The sequence below is a fragment of the Electrona antarctica genome, assembly GCF_951216825.1.
Source record: "Electrona antarctica genome assembly, chromosome: 14".
Taxonomy (NCBI): domain Eukaryota; kingdom Metazoa; phylum Chordata; class Actinopteri; order Myctophiformes; family Myctophidae; genus Electrona; species Electrona antarctica.
Window position 1 is genome coordinate 2,719,241 of NC_136795.1, and position 19,399 is coordinate 2,738,639.

General features: G+C 44.4%; 1 protein-coding gene across 1 annotated transcript in view; it reads left to right on the forward strand.

Moving 5' to 3' along the window:
• LOC306936282 (heme-binding protein 1-like) overlaps nt 1–18,275 on the forward strand; it is a gene marked incomplete at both ends in the record, with an annotated part of 21,414 nt that extends 3,139 nt beyond the window's left edge. Inside the window, 3 exons of the mRNA XM_079519771.1 lie at nt 8,812–8,971; nt 14,494–14,677; nt 18,098–18,275. Of these exons, the coding sequence (XP_079375897.1) occupies nt 8,812–8,971; nt 14,494–14,677; nt 18,098–18,275 (522 nt within the window). The remainder of the gene's footprint in view (nt 1–8,811; nt 8,972–14,493; nt 14,678–18,097) is intronic.
• Between the last annotated feature and the right edge of the window lie 1,124 nt (nt 18,276–19,399).

The window sequence follows — 19,399 nt, forward strand, 5'->3', positions numbered from 1 at the left end:
CTCTCTCTCTCTCGCTCTGTCTTTCTCTCTCGCTCTGTCTCTCTGTCTCTCTCTCTCTCTCTCTCGCTCTGTCTCTCTCTGTGTCTCTCTCTCTCTCTCTGTCTGTCTCTCTGTGTCTCTCTCTCTCTCTCTATATCTCTCTCTCTCTCGCTCTGTCTCTCTCTGTGTCTCTCTCTATCTCTCTCTCTCTCTCTCGCTCTCTCTCTCTCTCTCTGTCTCTCTTTCTCTCTCTCCTACCTCTTTGTTACCATTTTGAGCTCCCCCCTTGTGTCTATGTGCTACTGAATGTGTGTATGTGCGTGTGCATGTGTGTGTGTGTGTGTGTGTGTGTGTGTGTCTGTGTGTGTGTTGGTGTGGGTGTGTGCGTTCGCGTGTGTGTGTGCCCGTGCATGAACGCAACTGTGTTGTGTTGTTTGTCTGTGCATGTGCGCAGACTCAGCCATGTGTACTGTTAACTGAAGCAGTGCATAATTGCCATTTCAAGATTATGCCTATATATGCTTCTGTAAACCCACTGCGTCCGTGTATGTAATTGTATAAAGTCACGGTTACATCCAAGCTTTGTAATGAGATTTGTTTGGCATGCTTCTCATGTGTATTGAGTTTCAAGGGCTTGACTAATGTCTACCTTTTGGACAGGAGACAAAGCTAGACAGATGGAAACAAAGAGCTGCCAGCTCAATTGACCAAACATTCAGGGAATCGAGTGACCCAATCAGACACTTTTACCCATGCACGAGAGCAGGGATGTGTCAGAGAGGCCAGGGGTTGAAATCCTGTAAGAGGGGCACTTTTGGACAAAAAAACTGCGAAAATAGCAGATCTACAAGTTCAGCTATTTTCGGGGCGCAACCCAGCACTCTTTAGCTAGTGGAGATGCGATCATGTACGACATTAGATTTCTAAACAAATTTGTTCAACGCAAAATGCTTTCGTTCAAGTTCAGGAGACTTCGGGGAAGAAAAAACAATTCTCCTGAATGCTGCCTTCCAGCATGGCATGGAAAGGAGTGGCATTTGCATTTCTTTCACCATGTAGTAAACGCTGCATTCGTGGTCTAGAGAGGGCAGTTGTTTTACAGACAAGGTAAAAGGGCAGGGGCTGAAGCCTCTCTCGTCCCTGCACGAGAGAGAGATTCAACAGACCATTTGTATTCATTACATCACATATACTGGTAACACAACAACACAAGAGTAGCAACAATAAAAGAATGAAGACAATATAATCATCATCATCACCTTTATTTATACTCGGAAGTACAATTGAGGGCAAAAACCCTAATTTTCAATGTAGCCAAGGTACATAATACATAATATTTAACCCATTTTGGGCGGGAACCCCTTTTGGTGTTAGCATTATGCTATGCTTTAGCTATTGAAAAATAGCAGATCTACAAGGTCTGCTATTTTTGAAAAATCGAAGAACGACTGACATAGAAACATAGCTTTTTCAGAAAACTGTCAGGATGTAGAAGACATTTTTAAAATCTGATCTCAGGTCAAAATGGGTTAAGATTAGCTAAGAAAGTAGCCACATAGAAACTAGTAAACTACAGTAAATATACAGTAATCATAGCACACTCTGTGGTGGTTCTATATAAAGGCTAGATGGCTCAAGGCGGAGTCTCTGACGTCGTTCACCCGGCGGCCATCTTGCTGAGGGGCTACAGTACAGTATGTTCTATGGCAGCTCAAACAAAAACAGTCATAACTCACTCAAATCTTGATTTACAAACGGGTTGGTTTATTACAAACGTTGACAACGTGGCTATGATTCAGTCAAGTATCAAGTATGCGGACGTCTCTGACGTTTATAACAAACCAAACCGTTTGAAAATTGGTTGAAAATTCTATCTGTCTGTCTGTCTGTCTGTCTGTCTATCTGTCTGTCTGTCAATCGCCAGATTCATATTTCTGGATAATGGCCGATCCGCTCTATAACAGAACTGATGCCTAATCAAACCCTCGGAGCACCAGCTGTGCGGCGCTGATTGACTGCTGTTACCAACATGACAGCCATGTAAACACACACACACACACACACACACAAATTCACACCATGTCATTTACAGCTAAACATTGCTCTCAAAAAAAAAATTGAAAACATTTGAGCGAGAAATAGACGAAGCAGTAAACCCGAAAATGGATTCTATTTGATCAACTCACTTCCTAGATATAGATAATATAGATATAGATAAATCAGCCTGTCTGTGATTTATCTATAAACAATGACCACTCAGCCATACATTATCCCTTGCATGAATTTAACAAACCTCTGTCAAGGTTCAAGGTTGTGCTTTATTGTTACATCTTGTGCTGTACAGGTAAAGTACAAGTTCTACAAGTACGAGTATAAGACTTATTTTTATTTGGCTTCCTTCAGACAATGCAGCAGCAATATAACATCAAACAGCAACAAACAGGGGGCACGGTGGCACAGTCGGTAGTGCTGTCATGCTGCCATACCAGGCCGTGAAGCAACCAGGCAGGATGCTCTCTGTGGTGCCTCTGTAGAAAGCTCTTAGAACTTTTGGACCCATTCCAGCTTTCTTCAGTTTTCTGAGAAAGAAGAGGCGTTCTTCACCACCCGCTCTCTGCACCCTTTCCACTGCAGCACCCCCGATCGGGATGGGAGAGAGAGTGGTCACTGGGAGGCTTCCTGTAGTCGAAGAGCAGCTCTTTTGTCAACATTGAGAGCCAGGTTGTTCTCTTGACAGCATTCTGCCAGGTTCTCCACTTTTTTTCTCGTAAGCTGTATCGTCATCGTCCGTGATCAGGCCCTATGGCTGGGGCGTCGTCTGCAAACTTGACCACTTGGTTTGAGCTGGACAAGGCCACGCAATCGTGGGTGTACAGGGAGCCGAGGAGGGGGCTCCACCGATGTCTGTACAAATGTGTCCGTGGCAAACCTTTTAGATTTTCTATACAGACCATTATAATATTTTGCACTTACTGAATGTCAAGTCTCCAGGGTTTCTTCAGAATATGTATGATATATATATATATATTATTTCCTATACGACTCTATGGCACATTAGGTGCTAACTAGTACTAGTGGTTCTCCAATGTTTTATTTGCAAAGACCCCCTTAAGAGTGTTCAAATGGAACCAAATGGACCCGCAATCGTCATTATAGTTTGAGTGTGCACAGTATACAGGACAGTATACAGTATACAATATACAGTATTTATGCAACATGCCTTTAATGTCTTGACCTGAGGCTGGCTGCGGTACCACTTGCCAGATGAAAGTAGCTAAAATCGGTTCTGACAAAAAATAAAGCAACTACTGTTTGAAACAGTAAGGCGAAAAAGAATGCTGAGACCATGCAGTCAAAACCCCTCCAGTGTCATGCGATCAGGATCAGTCAGATTTGTCTTATTCCATTCCAATTGCCTGGACGGGTGCTACACCAGAATGTTATGTGTGGTACTGAACATCAACCAGGACGAGCACATCACCAACAAGCGTCTGTACGGCCGGGGCATTACCAAGTGTATCAGAGAAGATAGCAGTAAGGAGGATGAGACTAGCTGGCCACTGTACGGGGCTTTACCACGTGTATCAGAGAAGATAGCAGTAAGGAGGATGAGACTAGCTGGCCACTGTACGGGGCATTACCACGTGTATCAGAGAACATGCAGTAAGGAGGATGAGACTAGCTGGCCACTGTACGGGGCATTACCACGTGTATCAGAGAAGATAGCAGTAAGGAGGATGAGACTAGCTGGCCACTGTACGGGGCATTACCACGTGTATCAGAGAAGATAGCAGTAAGGAGGATGAGACTAGCTGGCCACTGTACGGGGCATTACCACGTGTATCAGAGAAGATAGCAGTAAGGAGGATGACACTAGCTGCATGCCACTGCCACCGACATCAAGAACTCCCGGCCAAAAAGCTTGTACTGTGGGAACCAACACACAGGCATCGATGGACAGGACGTCCCACACCTATACCTACGTGGACGTACTAAAGAAAGATGCTGGTGCAGAAAGGACAAATATGAGCTGGCCAGATGTATGGATAACCGAGATGACTGCATGGAGACCTCGATGGAGGGCTCGTCTGAGGACGACGTAGAGAGAGATATTGACATCCAAAGTTTGCTGGCTCTCTGGGTATAGCCAACCCGGCCAGGCGGAGAGATCTGCGCTCTTTGTAGTTACAACTACTTACAATGTCATATTTATCTCTCTGTACAGAGCTGTGGCATGAGGGGGGGAAAGTGAAACCACAACCACAATTAAGTCATACTTGAAAGACCACACTTTAAGTATTGTCAAATCTCTGCACTTGATGGGTGTCAGGTATTGAAATCAGAGCAGGTCACCTGATCTATGGCGAGCCTGCTTGACTCCAGCACCTTGGGGGCTTAATTAAAAGGGACATAGAATACAGATGAACACACACACGCACACACACGCACGTACGCACGCACGCACGCACGCACGCACGCACACATGCGCGCACACGCGCACACGCACACGCACACACGCACACGCAAAGCAAACAGATGTGCACGCACAATGACTATAATCCTAATTGCCTTTCTTTGCTGAACTTAGACTGCATGGTTGTCTTTGTACGTCACCTTTATGCAATGTTAATGGTGGACCTGGTGACATGCTGTACTGGGAGCCACGCTTGATAATTACCATGCAGGAGCCTGGCCACCTGTCACGTGTTCAAACTTCTGGATAGCATGTAATTACATACTGTGTTCATGATGAAGACGATATGGACCTACTTAAACTAAGACTATTATATTGACAATAAAACAAATAAAAACTAGACTAAAATGTTAAGAAGGGACTAGTGGACAAGAGATCCAGTATAAGTCATTTTACACTTGGTTGCATGCTGAAAATAGCTCAAACAGCTATTTTCAGCAAGTGAAAAAAATCAGTCATCACGACGGCATCAAGGCCCGCCAGAACACATTTTGTTCGACTAAATCAACTGTAGATTTAGTCGACTAAAATCTTATGATATTTAGTCGACTCGAAATTTGCTGCCAAAAGCAACACTGCTATACTTAACCACTTCAACCCTACGTGGTTGACTGGAGTCCCTCAGGGCTCTAGTCTATACGACTAGTGACGTTTCTGTTTTTGCTCTACATTAAATATCTTTAGCTGATTGTAATAGCCAGCTCAGAGCTAGTAGATCTATAGATCTGCTATGGAGACTGGATAGTGGTTTGTTAGATAGTAAGTTGACTAAAGTATCTGTTCACTATCAAGGACCACACCACCAATGAGGACATTTGACCCATTTAGGTCGGACGTCGAAATAAAATAAAAAGTCTTCTAAATCATGACGATTTCATGTCAAGGACCCCACAAATTATATGTAATAGGCCGCCGACCCCCCATCTATGGGAGCTGATGGTAGGTGTTGCAGCTCCACCTCAGCATTCCATCTCCCAGAGGTCTAGCGCATGGAAATGGGGACAGACTCCCGCCCCCTGTATGATACCGACAATAAGCCTCTCTGACTTACTTAGTAAATGTATTTACAGAAGGAGGAGAGGACACTGGAGCAGCACAGACATTTAGAGCCTTTTATTAGGTGCTAAGTATACAGAACCACTAACGTTTCCACCTTGCGGTCTTCATCAGAGTCACGTATTTACCTTTGCACTGTATTGATCTGGGTCACTTTAGTTGGAAACACAATTTCGGTTTTTGGTTTTATTTGCAGGCAATCTGACTTGTGAATCTGAAACAGACTCGCAGACATGCTGCTAAGGGTCCGGTGAGCCCCAGGGGTCCTTGAGGGAGTTCCAGGGGGTCCCCAGATAAATGATAATTAGGAACCAAATGGACCCTTGTGGGTCTATAACTCTGAGAGTATACAAATGGGTCCTAACGGGTCCACTTGGTTCCATTTTGTACACTCTCAGAGTTAAATTAACTTTGATTTTACAATATAAATTGGGGTCCCAGAGATAGAAAGGCCATTAAATGGGGGTACGCAGGTCAAACCTGGGGGTCCTTGAAATGAAAATGTTTGAGAATCACTGCTAGAGATGTAAAAACCTTCTCTTATGAGGGGTCCCTGGCATATCATTTATAATGGGGGTCCGCGGGGCTAATGAGTGTCAATTTTGGGGTCCTTTTTTTGGGAAACCACCGTGCTATAAGCATAAAGCATCCATTATGCCAAGGAAGAGCTCATTGTAAACCTGCAGTGTTTAAACTCCTCCAAGTCCACTCGCTGTACCTCAGAGAATGTGAGGCCATTTGGGTCAATCTTTACACTCTCAGAGGCTTAATGTGTGCTCAGTGGACGGGATTCAGACCAAGCATATTGTAGTCGGAGGAGATACTCTGCTCCACATTAACCCATTTAGGCCAGACGTTGAAATTTAAAAAAATTCTGCTTTCTGAAATACCTCATGTTTCTGTATCAGTGGTGCTCAATATTTCATGTCAAGGACCCCAAAAATGATATGTAATTGGCCACCGACCCCCATCTGAAAATATGTTGTTCCAGGAACCCCTCAGAAGCAAAGATTTGAGGTAAAAACATTCACTCTGAAAGAATATATATTCAAAAATGTGTGCAACATTTTCACGATTTTTCAAAAATAGCAGATCTACAAGCTCTACAAGCTCATAGCGCGGCAGCTTGTGCTATTTTTCAATAGCTAAAGTAGAACAGAATGCTTAAAACACCAAAAGGGGTTCCCGTTCAGAATGGATTAACCTCACTAGATGACGTGATGCGACTCTTGTCCATCACATTAACCCCGTTTGTCTAGTGTGTGTGTGTGTGTGTGTGTGTGTGTGTGTACGTGGGCGTGCGTGCGTGCGTGCGTGCGTGCGTGGGCGTGCGTGCCTGCCTGCCTGCGTGCGTGCGTGCGTGCGTGCTAATGTTACGTAAGACATGCATCCCAGGCCCATTATTCTCTCTAGGTTGATTGAACCCTGCAGGAGCAGAAGACGCAGATCAACATAAATGTTTGATCTGCAATTCCATCCAGTGCTGGACATTCAGGCTGCACCCTGTGTTCTTTCTCAAGCGTGAACGCACGCAGACACGCACACACGCACACACGCGCACACACGCACACATGCACACACACGCGCACATCTAACCACACAATTGAAACTGACACACTGAAGCCCCGAACACAAACCCGGGCAAGTGCAAAGCGTCTGTCCCTCCGAGCATATTGTCAGCTTAACATGAATGTATCAGCTTCACACCCCCTCCCACGCTCATCCCCAGGAACAGAACAGCTAAGTTAAGTTAAGCTAATTTAACTGGAATGGACCCATAGGGTCCATTTGGTTTACATTTACACAACTCGGAGTTACGACTAGATATTGGCCTAAATGAACACAGAGGATTTGCTCTGTGTGTGCATCGGACAGACAGTGGTCCATGATGGGCCCATAGGGTCTATTTGGTTACATGTGTACACTCAAGAGTTATAAATAGATAAATCAGTGTGTGCGTGCGTGCGTGCGTGCGTGCGTGCGTGCGTGCGTGCGTGCGTGCGTGCGTGCGTGCGTGTGTGCGTGCGTGTGTGTGTGTGTGTGCTCATGCGTAAGCACACAAACAACCGCACAGCTGAACATTGGAGCGTAGCAGCATGTGTCTATATGGCAGGGTTCCACCACGGTCATGACATTCCTGGAAATATATTTTTTTAATTAGAAAAAGAAAAAAATTACATTTTCCAGTCCTGGAAAAGGGTTGGAATTCATGCATTGGTTTTGGCTATTGATTTAGTTAATTAGAAACATCACACCAAATATGTAACATAAGTCGTTTTTGGCAGAACGGGCTGCGTTATTGCAGCCTAAATATGTTATGTTTTTGGCAGCGAATTTTAGCGATTTTAGTTTTAATTTAGTTTTCTAGTCACATTTTAGTCACCTGGAATGTTTTAGTGTTAGTCTAGTTTTAGTCGAATAAATCCACAGGTGATTTTTTAGTTGACTAAAATGTATTTTGTCACACACACACAACGATTTTTCAAAAATGGCAGATCTACAAGCTCGTAGCACGGCACCGAGCTTGTAGATCTGCTATTTTTCAATAGCTATAAAGTATAACATTTTGGTGTTGGCGTGTCTTTGCCAATCAGCAGAGACTGACAGTCAAACAGCCAGCTGTGCTGGTGGAAAACTACTGTGGGTGGAGCAGTGGTGAGCACTTAGAATTGCATGTCAAAACTCTAGAGGACATGATGTCACAGGTGACTGGCCAATGTAATACTATTCATACATATTTAAATGGCCTAGTAATCACATCAATCAAAATCACAAAAGGGACAATGTGTGGGAACCTTATATGAATAGAGACGGCACCCGAAGGAAACCCTGAGGCGAAATGGACATAGTGGCCGAATTTGGTATTGCAGCGCTGGGCCAAACACATGAACACGCTGGTCCGTTGACTATCATTGCGCACGTTCATGAGGACACGTGAACGCTGTTTCATACGTGAACACGCAATGATAGTCAACGGCCAGCGCGTTCATGAGTTTGGTCCAATCCATCCCAGAATGCACTCTGTTCCTACCCGGAAGGAGGAGTGAAATCGCCTCATGCGCTTTTGAGCAACTTAATGGAAGTGGATGGGAGGAGAAATCCGGTGCCGTCTCTATTAATATATACTCTAAGGTGGGAACCCCATGTACAGTATGTGTGTGAACCCCATGTACAGTATGTGTGTGAACCCCATGTACAGTATGTGTGTTGGAACCCCATGTACAGTATGTGTGTGGCCGCGATATGGTTTTATTGCCTGCATTTATAAACGCACTCGTCTGCTCTCCGCGATTCCTCCACAGGACGGCGTTCAGTACGAGGTGCGGCGGTACGACGCTGCGAAATACGTCACGATATACTCCGAGGGGCGGAACTTCGACCAGGTGACGGGGGAGCTGGTCAGGAGGCTGCTCATGTACGTCGGTGGGAGCAACAAGACCCAGGAGGACGGCGTGGACTGTGGTAAGAGAGGTCACCAAGGTCACGCCATCCACCCATAGAGCAATAAAAGGATAGAGACCGAACCGGAGCGTGATGATGACTTCTTGGTAACTGGTCTTGCACGCACATTCTGTGTCCACAAAGGTGTCATGTTGAGTCAACCTGTTGACCTGAGTCACCCATGTTGAGTATATTGAACTACTGCCTTAGTTGACCATCTAGTTGACCTTCTAAAAAATAACCCTAATTATTGCTCCAAATGGAGCTGCATGTGTACAGTATTGCAGATCTGCATAGCCATATACCGTATCTGGAGAATTTATATAACTGCAGATTTTGTTATAATGCAATATATATTCGATAAAACCAACAAAATTGCAAAGTTAACTTCTCCCAATACTGTATATCCCCACACCGGTGTCCTCTGTCTTGAATAGAATTAGACACATTGCTGCACACAATGACTATAGACTAATTTACACACTACTCATCGGGAGAGTAAGAGCTTACAGACAGTGCAGAGGCTTCAAAATGCATTAAAAACAGGATCCTGAATGAGTTAAGTGCGTAAATGTGTCCACATCACACCCACCCTGGCCACGAACCTTACGTTCATTCCACTGGCTCCCCTTCGTGTGTTTTAAAAAAAACTTTCTTTCTTTCTTTTTTTCCATTGAAAATTGATTGGAATTTCTATTTCACAGTATGTAGAATGGGTACATTTCAAACAAAAGCACAAGTCAATACAAAAACTGTTACTGTGAATGACGCCATGAAGCATTACACTTGTTAACCCATTTTGGGGCGGGAACCCCTTTTGGTGTTTTAAAGCATTATTTGATGCTTTAGCTATTGAAAAATAGAAGATCTACAAGCTCATAGCGCGCCAGCTTGTAGTTCTGCTATTTTTGAAAAATCGTGAACATTTTAACTCAAATCTTTGTTTCTGGGGAGGTCCCTGGAACAACATATTTTCAGATGGGGGTCGGCGGCCAATTACATATATTTCTGGGGTGAAACTGACTGAGAAAATTGTCAGGATTTAGAAGATATTTTTAGAATCTGATCTCAGGTCAAAATGGGTTAAGGGAGAATAAAGGCTTATATGTGGTCAGGCGGTCCATTGCCGCCTCCCGGGTCCTGGATGTAACGGTGGTTGCGTGTTGGCCCGGCTGACTCCCACTCCTGCTTCCAGGCTGCTGCCTCATGCTAGCCTGGCTAATAAGCCAGACCCAATCAGCCGTTGGCAAAAAAAAAACATTGCCTGCACGACAGTGTGATTTGAGTCTGGCTTATTAGCCAGGCTAGCTGCCTGCAGCAGCCATGCATCTGTAGACAGACAGGTCCTCAAGGGATAGACCTGAGCAGCTCTTGTGCTGCCTTGTTGTACGGGTGGGGTGGCGGGACTTATTTAGAAGCAGTTCTGTTGTGGTGGTGTTGTCAGGATATGCGTGTTGTGTATTCAGGCTTTCAGGCTAAAGGTAGCAGCCTCTCGTTGGAGGCCGGCCGGCCGGGGCAATTCCTGCTAGTACTGGCAGATGGAACACAGGGGTGGGCTTCAGGCAGCCAGGGACCCCCATAAGAGAAGATTATTACGGCTCTAGCAGTGATTTTCAACCCCTTTAATTTCAAGGACCCCTGCGGTTTGACATGCATTAGTATACGGACCCCCATTTAATAGCATTTCTATCTCTGGGACCCCCAATTTATATTGTAAAATCAATGCTAATTTAACTCTGAGAGTGTACAAACCCTAATGGTTCCATTTGGTTCCATTTGTACACTCTCTGAGTTATAGACCCATAAGGGTCCATTTGGTTCCAAATGATCATTTAGCTGGGTCCCCCCCATGGAACTCCCTCAAGGACCCCAGGGGGTCCCCGGACCCCACTTTGGGAACCACTGCCGTAGAGCGCTGTTTATGGCAACGTCAACCTTCCTGACATGTGGGCTTCTGCACCAGGCTGGGGCACAGATGCACCCTCTCAGCAGCACCACATTGAACCCCTAAATACTCCCACCTTGTGCTCAACATGAACTTTAGGGATGGGATGGGAAACAAAATAACTATTTGAATATTTAATTATATTATGATATATTACATCATTTAACAAATACTCAAATCTTTATGGGAAAAACAAATGGGTTTTACCCCTGTGTTAATTATCTAATGTGATCAACGGACTTGAACTCATGCTTCCTTCATGCATGAGTGTCCAAGTTGCTCCTGACAGGGGGGAGTTTCCCTGGTTGGACGTAGCGTGTGGAAGGAACACGTTATTCCAACCAGTTCCTTTCCCCTCCATCAGGCGCCCCGGCGGGCCAGGGGGAGGCAGTTTAGAGACCAGGATTACTGCATGTTTTTTGTGAGCCTAGGGGACACGGGGAGAACATGTAAACTCCACACAGAAAGGCCCTTTCACCAGGGGTTTATTTCTAAACAATGACCGGCTCGCCGTCATTTATCCCACTTACTACACGGCTACTTAATAAATAAATGAATACATTCACCCAAAGGTATAACAACTAAAACAAAGCATTTCCTTGCTTATACGGTAATGAAAGTATTCCATTGATTTATGCCAGGTGCGTGCAGGCTGCCGTGTTGGATACGGCATCAAATCAAGCAGCGCAGCAGGTGCTCTGAGCCTTTGATTAGACATCGGTCTGTTATTGAGCCCATCGGTCATTATTACAATCAAGCAATCAACCAAACCGTGTAATATAAGACTAGACATTAAGAGATGGAGTGCCTTGGCAGTTGCCACCATTTTGTTGTTCATGATTAGAGACCATTTTTATGGCTTGGTTGAAAGGCCAAGCCGTTTATAATTAGGGTTTTCATATCTTTCTGTATCTATACGTCTGTTCCATCAGAAGTAGACCAATCACAGCACGTCCAGAATCAGCCTTCGGTCATAAACAAACACAGCATTAAGAGTGCATGGGCACGGCCCAGGCGGTGGCGTAACCGTCTGGGCACCCGACTGGTAATCCAGTCACAGTGTGCCGCGGGTTCGACTCCCGAGCCCGACACGGCCTTTGCTGCATGTCTTCCCCCATCTCTCTCCCGTTTCCTGTCAGCCTACTGTCTGTCCCTTCAAAAACCAATAAAAGGCGTAAGCCGCAAAAAAAAATAAAAATAAAATAAAAGAGTGCATGGGCACAAGGAAATGACTTGTAAATTGAAAGAGAAACCTATGCTGCTATGCATATGACTTCAGATCTTTTAAAGTCTTGTGGAAGCATATTCTTCTTAAAGGTGAAGTATTTATAAAGCGTTTAACTTCCAATAGTGGAAGTTAAGCCATTTAGACCTGCAGGCCGCATTGGTCTCACCTTACAGCTTTTAATCATTATTTTAAACTTTAGTTGTTGAAGAATAGTAGCACGGCACTGCGCTATGAGCTTGTATATCTGCTATTTTTGAGAAATCGTGCAAATGTGGCGCAACCTTTGAAAATATATTCTGTCACACTGTCACATTTTTAACTAATATCTTTGCTTCTGCCATGGGGGGGGGGGGGGGGTCCATGGAACAACATATTTTCAGATGGGGGTCGGCGGCCGAATACATATAATCTTTGGAGGTCCTTAATTGACATTAAATAGTTTGAGAACCACTGACACAGAAACATAGGTTTTTCTGAAAACTGTCATGATTTAGAACAGGGGTTCTCAACGTTTTTGGCCGGGGACCCCCGGAAATGCTTTGGCAATGTTTCGGGACCCCCGCCCCACCCCCTCCCGACCCTCAATAAAAATTTAGATTTTTTTGAATTTTTTTCTAAAAATAATTTGGGGACCCCCCAAAATAATTTGGCGCCCCCCCAGGGGTCGCGACCCACGGGTTGAGAACCCCTGATTTAGAAGACTCTAAATGGGTTATAAATGGTATAAATGGGTTAAACGGCAGGTCACCTGAGCACAAAGTGAGGCGAACAGACAACAGAACAGACAACAGGGCAAACGGGTTGTATTTACACTTTGAATTAGTCATGGGTGTTGCATTAATTAAGGGAAAGAGTAGAAGTGGCACATTCTGCTGGATGGCAGCCTGGTGGATGAGGGCCAAACAGTGGATGAAGACTCATGTGTCGAAACATTAATCCATAATAAAGCCTTGCCTGGGAGCTTTACAAAGTTACGCCGGGGCTCCACCGGACGCGTTGCGTCTCCGTCGCGTGCGTCAAAAAACGAACCAGGGCAATTTGAATGCAGTCACGCAACGCAACGCAACGCAACGCAACGCAACGCAACGCAACGCAACGCAGGCAGTGGAGCCACCCTTCATTGATTAAAAAGGGAACATTCCCTGACGGTGACGGAGACGCGTCCGGTGGAGCCCCGGTGTTACAGTGTGCGGACCTTTTTTTTATGTTGCATTAATTAAACCTCCATGCCCTGCTTTGCTATTCAAATGACGAATTTGGGAATCGGAGGAGACGGGAGCAGCATTAATAATGTAATAAAATTGATGTCGGAAGACGCAGGGGAAAGAAAATATGATTCAGGTTAGAAATCATAGAAGTTGTTTAATGTTGTTTAATATCATGTTTTTCGAAAAGATGCACTGTGTGATTGGCCAGTAATCACTTGAGTGGCAGCGTGACATAACGTGCCTTCCACACTTCCGGCGTGCTTCCTCTCCCAGTGTAAATTGTTCCGCCCCTCCTTCAACACACATCGCTCCAACGAACGGCAGCGGCCAATGAGGCATCTCTTTTTTTAATGTCTATGCCCCTCGCCTCCGTCCTCACTTCCTGTACTTGTATGGATGCTCCTGGTACCTCACTTCCTGGAACTATTGCTAACATGATGCTTTTTTCCCCACAGCTCCCTCTATAATCAAACCTTGTCAACAGAAAATGAAAGACCATGGTTACATTTCGGGGGTTAAATATTCAACGATATTTAATAACCAATATATTATTCACCCAGTATGTTATCACTTTCTTTCAATGCTCATACCAGTCCAGAAACAGGAGAACATTACATTTCTTCACACATTTATGTGGCAGTGTCACCAATATGCACCCTAATTCTTTTCTACTTTGTCTGCTGCTGTTTTTTTTACCAGCTGCTTCGTAGAAGCGGCAGGTTAGTAACCTGACTCCGCCAGATGGGTTAGTGTTTACCTTGGAAACTTGCGACCGGTAGACGGACACCACTAGTCTTTCTGCTGAGTGTTGCCAAGTCTGAATATTTCCAGCCTAACGTGGATTCATTCACAGTTGCTTGCCTGGTTTGGTTTTTGGAGGCTGCTTAGCTTATTTCTGTCACGACAGTTGCCACCACTGGCAACAACCCATAACATCCCATCGTCTGCACGGCATGGCTAGTCGAGCGGTTCTGATTGGCTGCCTCGTCTCCAGCCATGTTGCCTCAGCATTCTTTAGGGTCACTAATTTGAGCATAACAGCCGAGCGCAGCTCAAAAGTGGCATAACGTCAGCAGCAGACCCACAGATAATAATAATGCAGCTGGTAATTCATTGATTTAATCAATTTGGGCTTGTTTTTCTTTGAACACCTCCATGTCAGGCAACGAAGCGATGGGCGTAGCGCCTCCCATCATCATGACCGTGTACCCACGTGACGACGGGGTGTTGACCCGCCGCTTGGCCGTTGGCATGAAGATCCCGGCCCTCTACCAGAAATGTCCTCCCACTCCCACGGACACTGCCATCAAGATCGAAGAGCGGCCCGGCATGACCGTCTATTCGTTGTGAGTGTGCTTTACTCAAGTAGGCTTAATAAATCCCATGTTGGCGAACTGAAAGAGCGCCTCTAGCACTGTGCACTAAACACTCAAACACCAACTTTATACACTTCTAATATGTAGGCCATCACATCCAAAATGGCGCCGGTAGCTACCGTGACGTCAGCCTTGCATTCCCTATTGAATTCACTTCCTTCATTGTCACCACCAGGCCGAAGGCATGGGGAGAGAGTATGTTTTGCACTCCGTCCGTGCGTGCGTCCGTCCGTCCGTCTATTACGAGCTAATCTCTGGCACCGTTAACCCACCAGGAGGCCACAACCTGACCTGCCCTGGTGGAGACCTGTACCCCGAGGGGCACTTTATCTAGTTTTATTTCATTTGATTGATACATTTTTATTAATGGTTTGTAGGTACAGTTCAAGAAAGGGCAGGTCGATGCAAAAGCTGCTAAGAGGATGAAACCAGAAAAAGCACTGAGACTTGATTACATATCCTCCATTTTCAATTCATCGACATTTAAAGACATACAGATATACACTATAGAAAACAATGGGGGGTACTTTTACTTTTTTAACAGGGGCCAGTTTCAAATTGCAGCCGACGGTAAGTGCTCTTTGAGAGCGGTTTGAAGGAGTCTAGGGATTCACATTTCATAACGGCTGTTGGTAGGGCGTTCCAATCTGGGGCGATAATTATATCCAGATATTGATATATTAGCATTCGTAGAGTAAAGCAAAGTAAATATTGGATGTCCCAAAGGGGCAATTTGGAAATGGCAGCTTCCTTAAGGCCTATTCATAGTCTGGATTTTCGGTGGTGAGGTGACCACCGCTCCGGTGGTGAGCTGACCACCGGAGCTGAAATAACGTTGAGCGGTGGTGAGTGAAAACAGAGAGAAGGGCTGGAGCGGTGGCGGTGGTTTGCTCTTCACCGCGGCTCTGTGACGTCATGTTATAGTTCGGTGGTCACCTCCAGACTATGTATGAGCCTTTACTCAGCTCATGGGGGCTATAGTTCCAGACTCTATATAGCATTCCTTACTCAGCTCATGGGGGCTGTAGGTCCAGACTCTATATAACATTCTTTACTCAGCTCATGGGGGCTATAGTTCCAGACTCTATATAAGCATTCGGAGATTGTGTAATAGTTGTCTGGCTACGTGAGACTACACACAAAGGGACATGAGACTACACACAAAGGGACATGAGACTATACACAAAGGGACATGAGACTATACACAAAGGGACATGAGACTACACACAAAGGGACATGAGACTATACACAAAGGGACATGAGACTACACACAAAGGGACATGAGACTACACACAAAGGGACATGAGACTATACACAAAGGGACATGAGACTACACACAAAGGGACATGAGACTACACACAAAGGGACATGAGACTACACACAAAGGGACATGAGACTATACACAAAGGGACATGAGACTATACACAAAGGGACATGAGACTATACACAAAGGGACATGAGACTACACACAAAGGGACATGAGACTACACACAAAGGGACATGAGACTACACACAAAGGGACATGAGACTATACACAAAGGGACATGAGACTATACACAAAGGGACATGAGACTATACACAAAGGGACATGAGACTATACACAAAGGGACATGAGACTATACACAAAGGGACATGAGACTACACACAAAGGGACATGAGACTACACACAAAGGGACATGAGACTATACACAAAGGGACATGAGACTATACACAAAGGGACATGAGACTATACACAAAGGGACATGAGACTATACACAAAGGGACATGAGACTATACACAAAGGGACATGAGACTATACACAAAGGGACATGAGACTATACACAAAGGGACATGAGACTATACACAAAGGGACATGAGACTACACACAAAGGGACATGAGACTATACACAAAGGGACATGAGACTATACACAAAGGGACATGAGACTATACACAAAGGGACATGAGACTATACACAAAGGGACATGAGACTATACACAAAGGGACATGAGACTATACACAAAGGGACATGAGACTATACACAAAGGGACATGAGACTATACACAAAGGGACATGAGACTATACACAAAGGGACATGAGACTATACACAAAGGGACATGAGACTATACACAAAGGGACATGAGACTATACACAAAGGGACATGAGACTATACACAAAGGGACATGAGACTATACACAAAGGGACATGAGACTATACACAAAGGGACATGAGACTATACACAAAGGGACATGAGACTATACACAAAGGGACATGAGACTATACACAAAGGGACATGAGACTATACACAAAGGGACATGAGACTATACACAAAGGGACATGAGACTACACACAAAGGGACATGAGACTATACACAAAGGGACATGAGACTATACACAAAGGGACATGAGACTATACACAAAGGGACATGAGACTATACACAAAGGGACATGAGACTACACACAAAGGGACATGAGACTATACACAAAGGGACATGCGGTCACGCAAGTATAAAATACTGTCATTGCCACCTTTTAAACATTTACACAGGTTTATACTGTGGAATAAATAAATAAAACACAATGTGAGATGTCACTTCTACTCTGCCTCTGATTGGCCTCTGAACATATTCAACCACCAATTAGAGACAGACAAACAGCCTCAAACTGTTTATTTTAGTGGATACATGAAGAAAAAAGTCAACATGTCAACCAGTTTGCTGCTTTAAAATACGGTACTAATCTCTCAGCGCCACTGCCCTAAGCATGTATAGTGTTGTTGTTAGTGGGAATAAACACAGAAGCACACGCAGAGGAAGTGGACTAAGAAAGGGGAGTAGCCAAACCGATTTCCTGTTTCTACACAAAAAGGAGCCCTTGGGGGAAAAAACAAAAGGGGGAAAAAATAAATAGAGGGCCTATGTGCGTGACAAAAAACTACTTTCTGGCCTTGACAGCCCATTCATCCAAACAGAAAAGTCCTGTCTGATTGCATTAAACAATGTTAAACTCACCAACATTGAAGCTGAACGAAAAGCTTGAATTATCCTCTATCTGCAAAGTTTTTGTTTCATGAAAATCCACCATAGAAACGTTATGAGCTACTTTCTGTCAAGAAATGCCCTGCATTTGATTATTTTTCTAAGTGTCAGAGTTTGGAGGTGCCTCCTGCATTATGTGACATTTAGAAACAGGTGGTACGCAGGACGGTTGAGTGATTTCCAACGAGTGCTTCCAAACTCCAACACTCCATGCTGCTCAATGTTTTGCCACTCAGTCTAGATGAGGGGGGCGTGTCCTGATGGGAAAATCATGCATGTGCATACTCTCTATATCACCCTTTTGTTTTACCAAATGGGTGCCCAGATTGATACAAAAAATACTAACCTGGTATTCTACTCCCTTACTCCCTCACAGGCAGTTTCCTGGCTTTGCAGCTGAGGCCGACTATAGAGCGGAGGCCTTGCGTCTGAAACAGACCCTGGGGGAGGGCGCCCCCTATCAGCGCAAGATGTTCTTCTGCTGTACCTACGACCCGCCCTTCAAACCGTACGGTCGCCGCAATGAGGTGTGGTTTCTACAAGAAGAGCCGTAGACGTCCATTATTACAGTATTATTCCGATCAGAATTACAGAATCCAATGTGATGCTGAGTTCCTCACTGAACCTCAATTGGCCCTATACTCACCTGGTAGTCTTGTACATCTAGCACAACTGGACTGGTTTATAAGCAAAATAACCTTTTGCGAGAGTTTTAAGCTCTTGTAGTTTGTATTTAGAAAATGTCCCACTTTAAAACTGACTCGGCAAGATAAAACAATAATGAAAAAGAAACTACAATTGAGATTATAGTTATACTGTTCAGTCTAAGATGGAAGGCCAGGCAGGCATTGTATTGCACCTGCTGGAAAGGGGATGTGTGGTAATTAACTTAACTTATTAACTTAATATTACATGTACAGACTAATTTGCCCGGAACTAATGGTTTTGAGTCGTTAAGCTCAAGGTATAACCTATAGCCCAACAACCTTGGATGCCTGTGTTGATCCTATAGTGATAACAGTGGGTAATGCAAGGTAAGGAACCTGACATCCAGCTCTGTATATATAGTGCATTATTCATTCTACTTCAAACTACGTAATGCTTATCCTCATGACTTGATAGACTCCTTGTAGAGCTCTTATTATACTTAACCCATTAGACCTAAGTTCGATTCTACAAATGTCTTCTAAAACATGACAGTTTTTCTGAAAAACCTGTTTCTATGTCAGTGGTGCTCAAACTATTTCATTTCAAGGACCCCCAATATCATATGTAATTGGCTGCCAACCCCATCTGAAAATATGTTTTTCCAGGGACCTTCCAGAAGCAAAGATTTGAGTTAAAATGTTCACTCTGTAATAATATATTCAAACATTTGTGCCGCATTTTCATGATTTTTCAAAAATAGCAGACCTACAAGCACGTAGGTACGACTGTATGAGCTTGTAGATCTGCTATTTTTCAATAGCTAAAGTATAACATAATGCTTTAAAACACCAAAAAGGGTTCCCGCCCAAAACGGGTTAAAGGTTGGTGTGACACAGGCCTATTTCTTCCTAGATAATGATCAGTGGGTATTGTTATATATCCATTATTTTTCTTCCAATAACTGTACATTTGCAGTGTTAAACATCTCATATATATATACACACATATGTATGTGCAACATCTCATATGC